The 11,755-nt window shown below is 45.4% G+C and overlaps 1 protein-coding gene and 1 pseudogene across 1 annotated transcript; one reads left to right on the forward strand and one right to left on the reverse strand.

Annotated features, from left to right (window-relative positions):
* The first annotated feature begins 3,542 nt into the window (after positions 1 to 3,542).
* LOC120681044 lies at positions 3,543 to 5,363 on the forward strand (annotated as a pseudogene).
* Positions 5,364 to 6,355: 992 nt separating this feature from the next.
* On the reverse strand, positions 6,356 to 11,468 carry LOC120682424 (eukaryotic translation initiation factor 3 subunit H-like). Its single transcript, XM_039964337.1, has 12 exons — positions 11,301 to 11,468; positions 11,095 to 11,192; positions 10,104 to 10,220; positions 9,884 to 9,987; positions 8,988 to 9,054; positions 8,465 to 8,598; positions 8,330 to 8,378; positions 8,182 to 8,253; positions 7,982 to 8,083; positions 7,821 to 7,888; positions 7,500 to 7,652; positions 6,356 to 6,800 (listed from the first exon to the last, which is right to left on the reverse strand). Exons 1-12 carry the CDS (start codon positions 11,308 to 11,310, stop codon positions 6,743 to 6,745), a joined length of 1,032 nt encoding a protein of 343 aa, XP_039820271.1. The 5' UTR covers positions 11,311 to 11,468; the 3' UTR covers positions 6,356 to 6,742.
* Between the last annotated feature and the right edge of the window lie 287 nt (positions 11,469 to 11,755).

The raw sequence follows: 11,755 nt of genomic DNA on the forward strand, positions 1-11,755 counted from the left end.
CTTTTCCGCTATTCAGTAAAGAAACCCCCACCATTTGACCTTTTTGCAAAAGAAACCCTAGCTTTTATTATATTTCAAAGCAGACCCTCCCACCTTATGAAAATATTTATAAATAAGCCCCTGACTCTTTTAGATTAACCCAAGTAATTTCTAAAATCCAAACCAAGCCCCTGCCTTCTTAAATTTAATTACAATTAGGCCCCTGGACCCTGATTTAACCCCTAACCCCTTATGAAACCTATCATTTCATGCGCCAAACGACCTCGGATCAACCTAAAATTTTACCACACCCCTCATAACATAGTTGTGACCATACCATTAGGAACACACCCAAAAATATTACTCCATGCCCATACCACTCGACCGTTGAATGGGCAACGGCGTAGCATAAATCCCACTAGTTGGTGTGATAGCCATCAGGAGGGCTGAGAGCAACGGGTGACCAAGGAGCAGGGATGTGCTCAGTGTGACTTATACCCCGGTTATACCTCAGAGATAGGTCGATGACCCCTTGGTGAATCCCGTGATGGCTAGTCAGGCTTAGCTAAGGTGGGTAATGGCTATGTTGGGATCTACACCGACACGACGGTGTTCGAGATGTGGTATCCTACTTGTGGGTAAAGTTGCACACCTCTGCAGAGTTAAAAGCTATTCGAATAGCCGTGCCCACGGTATTGGGCGAGTTACGGTGTGGTCACATAACTAGTGTCTCATCGGGATGGGCTGGCGTGAGTGTTTTGGTTCAATGTCCGGCAGTTGTGCCGTGTGCTACGACAGACGGGGAGTCCGGTAGCAGTTTAAAAACTTGAACTCTGTGTTACTACGAAAACTGATTTTAAAAGGTTTTCTGTTAAATAAACCCTGCATAAAATATTGTTTTCTGCAAATTAAACTGTAACCCTATTCCTTGATTTATCTATGCATATTATTCTGATATAACCCCCTCCGTGGGTGTGGTTGGACTTGCTGAGTATGTTTGTACTCACCCCACTCTTACTTTTTACAGAAGAAGACCCAGACTTCGTGCCAGACGACGCTGAGTAGGGTTATCGTTCTACACCCAACCTTGCCTGTGGAACCGGCCCTGTCGAGATGCCTTCACTGTCGCAGTACTCTGAGCCCGAGTTAGACCCCATGTGGGTTGCTGTCTGGTGTTATGTCGTAGCTTGGTTACTTATTATTATTATCTGTATCAAGTGTCCTCCAAGGTTTGTACGGTTTTGAACCATCTGATGTAATAAATGTGGCATCAGCCTCCTGGGACTGGTGTTTTGTGTCACATTTAAGTTCTCTCTTATGAGGGGACGCTTCACTAGTATTGCACTGGTCACCGTTAAGCTCATCCCTTCGCCCGATCTATCCCCATTGCCCTAGGTTGGAGCCAATAGAGCCCCTCTCACCATAGATGACCTAGAGCTCTCAAACCTTGATGCATGTTGGATTTATCTATCAAAATAGACTCCCCACATTCCTACGAACCTTTAGAAACAAACCTCACCCAAAACCGAGGTCGGAATCGCCGGCAACGGATTTTCCAATATTCATACGTCGAGCTGCCGGAAAGTCCGGGGTTACTATAGAAAACTCCGGGGGCCCGGAGTATCCGGGGCTGAAACGAGGCCTATCCGGGGTTGCCTGTCCGGAGTGTCTGGACTGAAGTCCGGGGGAACCCCTATAAAATGACCCTTTGATAGTTATTTAATCCCAATTGCTTTTAGTTATACTTGATCCCCATATGTATTATATATTTAGCCTCTTTTATCATGGTTTTGCACTAATAAATCATGCTTCTCATATCATATGCATCTCATAGCAATTATTCATGGCATATATACTTATTTAGCATCATTGCATTCGTGTAGAGACCGAGACGCCGGATCAAGAGGCAGGTGAGCACGAGTCGGAGCTCGTGGGTGGCGACACTTCTTTTGAAAGTCAAGGCAGGCACCTAAGCATACTTTTCTCCCATATTTTGGATCAATGAAGTCTATATAAATGTCTTGGTTGTGCATGAGTTACTATACTTATTAATGCTGGATTAGAACCTATTTGATGCATTACCAACCTTACTTAGGATAATCCCTCATAGTTGAGTATGCTTGTTAGGTGTCACGAACTACATGCTTAGCCTTGCATAGTTTCGGTAGAAGTCGAGAGGTGGCAAGGGCACCACCACTCGCGAGTTATAGGATGTGTGACTAATTCTACAATCTTAGTTATTGATGAATAAAATGTGAGCAATTATGAATTATGATTCAGACTTGAGCAAGAATGGTAGGGCCATGTTGGGAGAGGAGTCCAAATGGTTAGTCTTGCTTGAGTTGGTTAAGGACCGTCTCTTTGGTCGCCAGTCTCTTGAGCACTTTTCCGTACGAACCACATGTTTAATTATGAGAAGATAAGGCAACTAGCATGAGTCACACCTTGCCTTGATCAGATTCGGTGCGAGTCGTGATTGAGTGTGATCGGCGGTTCCGGTGCACTTGTCCTTCCCGACCGTTCGCTCATAGCCGGTTGTGTTTGTGTGAAACGTTGAGGCATGAATCAACACTTATCCTTGGCCATGGGTATGGTCGTTAGTCTTGTCCTCGTGTGGGTAAAGTTGTACACCCCTGCAGGGTCTGGAATCTATTGAAATAGCCGTGCTCTCGGATAGTGAGCACGCTCTTTGAGGTTCGCCCCATTGTAGAGTCTCGTGATGGAGTTCATAGAAGATTGATCTCAAGTTATATATGATCACTTTACTTATGCAATTGTAATGATGAATGACATAGAGATTATAGATGCATTGTCTTTTGCTTATTATAACTTGATCAAAGTTCAATGCTTTTATGCAAAGATTATAAACCATGATCTATCCTTACTACTAACCAAATGCATTCTCCTTGAGGTCAGACAAGTATATACCCATATCGGATAAGTCCTGCGAGTACCCTTTGTACTCATGGTGCTATCGTTAAAGTTGATTCAGGTGACACGCAGCCGGAGGCCGTGTTTGGCTACTTCTACCCCGCGGACAAAGGTACGGGTGAGGAGTAGATGGCCGGTGGCTACGAGAAGGGCACTATCGGCATATAGTGTTACCTTCTATTTTGCGTTATGTATGAAGTGCGTGTAGTAGAACTTTCCGCTGCAAAACTCTGAAAAACTCGATGTAATCTACCTTGAACTTTTGTAATATAAATTGTGTGTTGGACGTGCCTATGTAATGGTATTACTGTTATGCTAGTGGAGTGTGTTTAAATCATGGGCGGTGCTCATGACACATTCCAAAGACTACCGAGGTTAGTCCTCTCTAATTGAGTAGATCAATGGACGATGACTCGATTAGGCGGGATTAACTTAGACTGATTCCTCACATAATGCTTGTTTTGTAATTTAAATATTAATATTATTTTGTATAACTTTAGCTAGATTTGAAATTGTTTGAATTTTTGAGAAGCTAGAATCGCATTCTTTTATAGACGGAGCCAGTAGTCTATTAAAGCCTCGCGATCTCCCTCCCTCACCATCACAGAAACCCAAGAGGGCATGAGCTAGGGATGGGGCTCATCTCCATGCTGCTCCTGCCATGCATTGTGGTGGTGGTGCTTGCAGCGCTGGCCGCCATTCATGCGGCCTACGTCCTCCTCCGGCGTCGAAAGCTCAAGCAGACAACGCCGTCAAGCCGTTCGTCTCTCCCGGCGGCGCCACCAGGCCCCGCCGGACTGCCGCTCATCGGCAACGCCGTCATCTTCTTCGGGCTGCTCCGCCGCAACCCGCACCGCGCACTCGCGCGCCTCGCCGGGACCTACGGCCCCATTTTCTCCTTCCGGCCCGGCAGGACCTGCGCCTTCGTAGTGCTGTCGTCCCCGTCGTTGGCCCGCGAGGCCCTCGCCGAGAAGGAGGCTGCGCTAGCGGCGCGGTTCGTGCCTGACAGCGTGCGCGCTCTGGGCTACGGCGCGGGGTCCATGGCCTTCGTCCCGAGCTCCGACCCGCGGTGGAAGCGGCACCGCGCCACGGCGGGCGCCTTCCTCACGTCCACCAGGGGCCTCGCCGCGACACGGCGCGTCCGGGAGCGCCACGCGCGCCGGCTCGCCGCGCGCCTGAGGACGTGCTCGGGCCGGCCGGCCAGGGTCGGGGAGGCCGTGTTCGCCGCAGCGAACAATGTCATATCCAACATCCTCTTCTCCGAGGACGTGGTCTGCGGCGACCTGCCCGGCGTGTTCGAGCGCGTCGTCGGGCGCTCTTCGAGGAGTGGGCGAAGCCTAACGTGTCCGACGCCTTTCCATTCCTCGCGCCGCTCGACCTCTTCGGCTCCCGCCGCCGCACCTCTAAGAGCCTGGCGCAACTCTACGAGCTGTTTCACAGGTTCATAGACCGCCGGCTAGCCGGCGGCGAGAGGCACGGCGACATGCTGGACGCCGTCCTCGAGTGCTACGCCAAGTCGCAGCTCACCCGATCAGACATCGCCAAGCTCTTCACGGTCTGCTTGAGCATGCTATACTGATGAACTCTAAACAAAACAGCTTATTATTTCGTGTTCCCAGTAGTGAACTTTGTTTTATTTGTAACAAAATCAGGACATGTTCATCGGCGCGAGTGAGACGAGCAACATCACCGCGGAATCATGGCGCACCTGCTCCAGCGCCCGGACAAGATGGAGAGGCTGCGCGCGGAGATCGCGGCGAGCCTGGGGGCGAAGGACTTCGTGGAGGAGGGCGACCTCGGCAGCCTGCCCTGCCCTACCTCCACGCCGTGGTGAAGGAGACGCTACGGCTGCACCCGGCGGTGCCGGTGGTGACGCAGGAGGTGGCCGCGGACGGCGGCGTCTCGCTGGGAGGGTTCCCCGTGGCGGCTGGCACCTGCGTCCTCGTCAACCTCTGGGCCATCGGGAGGGACCCGGCGGTGTGGCCCGACCGGCCGGAGGCGTTCGTGACGGAGAGGTTCCTGGGCGCCGGCGCCACCGGGGCGTTGCACTTCCGGGGGGCGGACTTCGCCTACCGGCCGTTCGGCGCGGGGCGGAGGATGTGTCCCGGGTTGGACTTCGCGTCGAGGTTCGTGCCGCTGGTGCTGGCCTCCATGCTGCACAGGATCGAGTGGAGGCTGCCGGAGGGGATGGCCCCGGAGGACGTGGACCTCAGCGACCACTGCACTCTGGTGCTCAAGCTCGCCAAAGCCCCTCGTCGCCGTGCCGGTGTCCACGGCGTGACGACGACGTGCACGGCTGAAAGCTCCAATCGGGCGGCAGTGTTTATAATTATGCGGCGTTACGTTGTCTGTATAAATGACATTGATAAACTTGGCCATAACAAATACCATATTTGCCAAACCAAACATCCGATTACATCATCGTGTTTGTTATGATAAGATCTTCTGAGCTAGACCGCACTGAAGTATGTTTGGATATTTTTTCTAATTAGAACAATTTGTTCACTAGGCAGAACAATTTGTTGAGTAGGGGGTCATTTTAATTTTGAATAAGAAACAATTTGATTGTGAAGTAGAACAAATAGATTATGATTTTGATCGTCAACGAGAGAAATTTAACGTTTGAAGCTAGCACAATTGTTCCAGGTTCACGGTTGTTCTAGCTTCGCAAGCAAATTATCCACCCTAAAAATATTCTACAAAAATATCATCATGTGTGATCTAGTTTTAAAGATCTTGATGGAAAAAAATGCAACAATGCAATAAAATTTTATTTAAATAATCTGTTTGGAAATTATGGATTATTTCGTTTGAATCTCTTGCTTATATAGAGATTTTGGCTTGAATGTTTGTACGCATGGAGATGAACGATGTGCAATATTCCAACATTCGTGAGTACTGTTGTCCCGTTAATTGGGCCCTCAGCCCAAATAACGAGGCCACTTCCGCGGCAGCCATGATGGCAGTCGCGCGCTTTACTTTGCATGTCGGGAAATAAATCAGGTATATTTCTACGGGAAATCTATCTATCGCGCGCGTGAATAGGATCGTAGAAGAACGCCGTTGTTTATCTTCCTCGTTGAGCCAGCGGCGCCCGGAGTTCGAGCCCTTCGGGGTCAGGGTAGCCAGTCCTTCGGGGTCAGGGTAGCCAGGGTCCGGTGGCCACCATCAATCTTAGAAGAGGGGTGGGGTAGTAGGGAAGACCGGCAACGGTGGCAGGTTGCAAGGCGGCGGCAGACAGTGGTTTAACAACCGATGGTCCTAGGACTAAGCGTGGTTTAACGACCGATGGTCCAATGACTTAGCGGGGACACCCGCACATTTCCACGCAACCAGAGCTCAGATAGGCGCTTGGCCAACGTGACGGCGGCTCCGTCAACGCGAATAGCTCAATAGAAAGGAGCCTACACACGCTCATAGCCAATCAAACTGGGAGCATTCACGGTGCGCAAACATCTTAACCAGAGGTTGCTCAAATATTTCTCCACTGTAGCAAGCAAACATGGTACTGAACCTCAGGTTACAAAAACATGTCAGAGACCAAACTGTAATATGAACTGGTGATGAAACTGTGCATACCAGAATTACTATGGCAGCGCGATCAGATGCAACTACATTGACTAACAGCAATGAGCCTGCCCATTTCAGAAATAATACCAAGAATGCCGATACATTGCGGAAGTGCATCTCACTGGAAGCTATCCATCTGGCGCCATGGAAATATGCAGAAATATAAGACGGGCATGCTCATGTCAGGTACATCGCAAAATTGTGATTTTAAGCAATGGCACAAGTTAAATCTAACGACAGCTTCCACTCATATCCCAGTCTTCTAGTCCTCATGCAGGGCCTTCATCAGGTATAGCCTGTTGAAGTTCTGACCAGCAACCCTGCCATTGTGACACAAGTTACAATCAATACGACCATACATACGGGTGGCAGTTTGAAGCACAAGAAATTTTTACTCTGTTTTAAGGATAGACAAAAGGCAACATATCAAGAGAAAATTATCTGTGCAAACCCCCTTCTTGGTGGAAAATGTCTCATTTGCTAGTATAAAATAATGATCAACCCACCGAATCATTATAGTTTCTAAATTCATAACCATATATGCAAAGTAAACTATAGAATGAAACTCCAAATCAGTGGTGTGGATTTTGGCTTTTGAGTCAACTGACATCTCATCCCGTCATATTACCAATGTACCAAACCAAGCATATTACATTTAGCTCATCAACTACCGAAGGAATGCGCAAATTATTTTGTGAAGACGTGGATCGACAAGATTTAGAATGCAGATTGCAAGTTATGGGGTAACTTGGACAAAAAAGCAGGTGGCATTTGTAAATTTTGTATAAGATATAGTGTTTAACTATATAAGAGGAATAGATCAAACTTCTAAGAGCAAGAGGGGTGCTAAGAGTAATTTTTTGCTAGGACATGACTGTAAATGGAAGAAAAATTGGGTTGTGAAAATCATATCACTAGAAGATTCATAAATCTAACAGTGATTGCTTCACTAAAATAGAAACATGCAAGAGCTTTGGAACTCATTAAAGACAGGTGTAAATGTAATAGAATATATATACCCATTGATATGGTTGCAGTAACTGGAGATCTGATTGGTAACAAGATAGCCCTCCAATCGTGATGGCTCAGGAATGGGCTTGAAAATAGGGTTGGAAGGATCTTCTTCTGGCAATGGCTCCTCACCAGCAGCTTTTCTTGCCATGTTTTCTTGCCTATACAAGCACAAATTACCAAGGAGTCAATGTGAATGAATAATAGACATGCATTCAAACAACTAAAAAATAAATTCCTTAAAACTACCATGGTAGAATCCCAAGGGATATGAAATAAATGCACGAGTTAACAATGTACTGTAAATATTGACTTAGGCATTTTCCTACCTTCTCTTTTGAAGCCATGCCTGCTGCTGTGACTGCTGTCTTGAGAGGTTGCGGTAATAATATTGGAACTGAATGGCGAGAAAGGAACTCAGTCAAACAAATAGACTATGAAGCCTTGGATAAATTATGGAGAAGCTCTTTTATCAAAAACAAAATAATACCTTGTTCTGCTCTGATGAAAGATCATCCATGCACCCAATTAGGAATTCCAAGTTCCTTTCCATAAAGGGAGCAGTAGACAATTTAAGTCTGTCGAAGTCACACTGAAATACAAAAAAGGTAATGTAACTCAAATAGCTTTTAAGAGAACAAGTGGGGGAAATGCCATACAAGAGTTTTTGCAAGCAAAAAAAATATAAACCTGAGTAACAGGAGACTCAGGTTCCAGCTCCTTCATGAAGGCACTGACAAGCGCAGAGTTGGAAACTTTAATCTGTCACACAAATAAGGCAGAGCATGTAAGCAGACCACATCCATATAACTTAAATGGAAAATATAAGAGTGCATACCGGTATCTCCTCAAAAATATCAACCCATGACAATTTCTTCTCTCTTAACCTGCAACAGTGAAAGGACATTTGTATAAAACACAACTTCTATATACAATAGTACAATGACGATCTGTGGATACAAAGAGTTCATACTTCTCTCCAGTTAAACCATTGTTACGGTAAAGATCCATAAATGAGTCTGTAAGCTTCAGGGCCTTGAGAGCTAGCACTCCTTGACTAGATCTAGATGGGTCATAGACAATGCACACACATCTCCTGATACTCTCCTGCAACAAGCAAATGTAATGTTCAGAATGGAAAACAAGAGAAAATATACAACCATGATTCTGTTTGGAAGGCATCTGATAATCAGACAGTGGAAAACATTCCAAGTGAAAAATCAACATAAAAGTTCAATCAGACCTAAACTGAATTTCATGAGAGAAGTGCCAAATACTCCCATAAGCAATAAAGCTAGGATTGTTCAATTGCTTGTAATGTTATCTGTGGTTAGATGTGGCAACATGTAGGAAGATCTTTAATCTACTAGTCAGAAGCCATCAAGTTACAATCAACCATAAAGAATGAAATGAAGCGGTGAAAAAGAATTTTTCAAGCTAGGGAATATCAGCGAAAAGGCTGGATAGCTAACACAGCTTATTTATTTGCCCCATACCTGATAGTTCATAAATGTTTCAATCAGTTCCACAGTTTGAAAAGATCCAAGCAAGCAAGATTGATACCTGTAAGCATAGACCAAAAGAATGCAAATGATTGGCATTAGAAGCCACCATAAAGCAATCTGAAACAATGCAAAGCTCCTAAAAAAGCTGGACGAGCAGTAACAACGCCACACTAGTACAGTGAATGGTTGACAGCATGCAGTAGTTAGAGCTTGTATTTGCTAACACCCAGCAAGAATCATGTACTGATATATAAAGAGAGTAAATATAGCATACATGCACTGTAGAGAAGCCCATCAATGCGGATTGCCATATCTTCAATAAAATACAAACAGCAGCAGCAGCAAGCATACTGCCTACAGAGCACAAACAAATTTGCACTTTCCCACTAACCAGTGCTTCCAACATATAACCATATATTCAAATGTCAATTTCGGTAAAAGGTTCCAACAATTTTCACTAAGTGAACTTGATTTAGGTAAGATAAACCCATGAGATGAACAGAATTTAGGCAAGAATTTCAATATTGTTATTTTCAGCACAATAGAATCCTAAAAGGCAATATCCTACACAGAAAATTACCTCGAATTTTGTTGAAACCCATTACTTCCTACATGCCCATACCCAACAAATAGTGAAATAAAACAAATTATGAAAGACTCTTATTGCCGAGAAAGCTAAGATTTTCATCAATTACAGACGAACAAAAAGTGAAAAACATATCAGTCATGTATGCTCAAAAGATGCTTAGTTGTGCAAGTACAGTCATTTTGCCAAGTATAGAATTTTTTTTTCAATGTGCATGTTAGAAAACTCAAACTACCACTGACTATTTCTGAATTAACTGAATAGATATTGAGTTAATGGAACATGAAATCGCTTAGCTTACCATCCAATAGTATTATTGTCAACATTAACTTCTCTCAAGCATCTCATCATCTCAAGCTGGTAATTTGCACCATCAGCATCTGCTTCATCATCCTCTTCTCTGATCTGCAGTAAAAATAGTAAGAAGTCATAGCCTATGAAAATAAAACACAACTAACCTGGAAGAATGTCATAGCAGAAGAGGAATACACATGCAACTGCTAAGAATGTTAAAGACTCACAGGGAAGGGGAAACAGTTGGTCACTTCCAGCACACTGCCAACATCCAAACCAAGCAGTTGACCTGTAACCAGAGCAGGCGCAAACTCCTCACAGTGCTTAATGATCTTCAGTAAGGCCTGTGCAGAAGAGCAAAACAGTATGATTGTGAATACAAATTACCCTATGTTTGTGAAATTAATATTAGAAAGAAAAAATCTTGTCATTATGGGAAAACTTTCTAATACATGGAGGCAGCGAAATCTATCTAGGATACTGTAACTAATGTAAAGTAGGTGAAAGATTGATTCTATGCCAACTGCACATCCTGAATACACTTATTTTTCACTGTACCAATATTTTTGGTTCATCGCTCTGAATAATTTTGCAAAGATCTTTGCCAACAATAATTCTAGGCACCCAGATAACACAGTTCACAAGATCAGTGTGATCTATCACAATGTTCGAATATAGTGTTGCTCCAGTTTACCTTTTTATATATGTACAGAACACTACTGATTCAACCATGGGGATCAAGATTAGTAAAATCTTAGGTAGACTCAACTTTACTACATCAGTCATGCTAAATGATACTGGCAGTAAAACTGTGTAACAGATTCCATTACCATTGTGGATTAATCGGTCTAAAATGGCAGTACTCTTCCAGCACACAAATCAGACAGAATTTCACTTGCTTTACTACCACATGGGGGGGCTAAGGTTTTAGGCACTATTACTATGGGTAAAACTTTTATTTTGCATATATTCTTAGAAAAAATAACTAAAAGGTAAACGGCAATCTAGTGATCGCCGGTCAAAACATACAGCCCATGTGACACTACAATTACCCGTACACCCCCCCCCCCCCCCCCCCGCCAATTTCCATCCGAAAACGACTCCACACAAACAGATCCATTCCCCTAGCGTGCCGTAGCTCCTCAAATCTCAGCGCTCTAAGTACCGAATCGAACGAGCAAACAGCAAACCGGATTGGGGTTCGGCAGCAATTCTCACCAGGCCTTCCATCTGGACGACGCGGAGCGGCGTCGGCGCCTCCTCGGTGACCTTCGACACGGCCTGCAGGAACGACCTCGCTCCTCCCGGAGCCGCTGCTGCAGACCAGCCAGCCAAACCCCAGGGTTAGAGCGCGAGATGGGATGCGAACCAACCGGACGAGACGATGAGAGCGGGGCAAAGGATAGGGCTCGGGAGCCTCTTACGATTTGCCATGGCTACTCGTTGATCGGTGCTCGACGGCGGCGGCGAGCAAGCGGGAGGATGCGAGGGCGCTTTGGGAGGACGGCGCGAGCTGGAGGGAGGGGGAGGAGGAGGCGGCGGCCGGGGAGTCTAGGGTTTTTTGGCTGCAGGAGAGCAGAGTCGTGCGAGACCAATTGATGATGTGCGGCGGAGATGCACTCCTGTTGTCGTTATAATTTTTCTTTATGCTTTTTTAGCGGTTTTTTATTAGGACTATGCTGTGAGTGCGGAAAATAAATATAAAAAAATCCCAGGAACCAAAATATTCGAATTAATCAATTTTAAAGGTTAACCTTGCGTAACAATGCATTTTTTTACAAATTCTAGTGGTTGCCTTAGCTAAATATATGGGCCTTGACCTTGTGGGACTTTCTCTAGAAACGCCTCAATCGATGAAGTCAAACTAGAAATACTGCCA

This window comes from Panicum virgatum, chromosome 7N (genome assembly GCF_016808335.1).
Source record: "Panicum virgatum strain AP13 chromosome 7N, P.virgatum_v5, whole genome shotgun sequence".
In the NCBI taxonomy this organism is placed as follows: domain Eukaryota; kingdom Viridiplantae; phylum Streptophyta; class Magnoliopsida; order Poales; family Poaceae; genus Panicum; species Panicum virgatum.

Excerpts from the sequence above, each read along its gene's own strand:
- LOC120682424 (XM_039964337.1), bottom strand. Across the intron at positions 9,055-9,883 it reads GACAATAATACTATTGGATG|GTATCAATCTTGCTTGCTTG; the intron begins GTAAGCTAAGCG and ends CTATGCTTACAG. Across the intron at positions 8,599-8,987 it reads AAACATTTATGAACTATCAG|GAGAGTATCAGGAGATGTGT; the intron begins GTATGGGGCAAA and ends TGCTTGTTGCAG.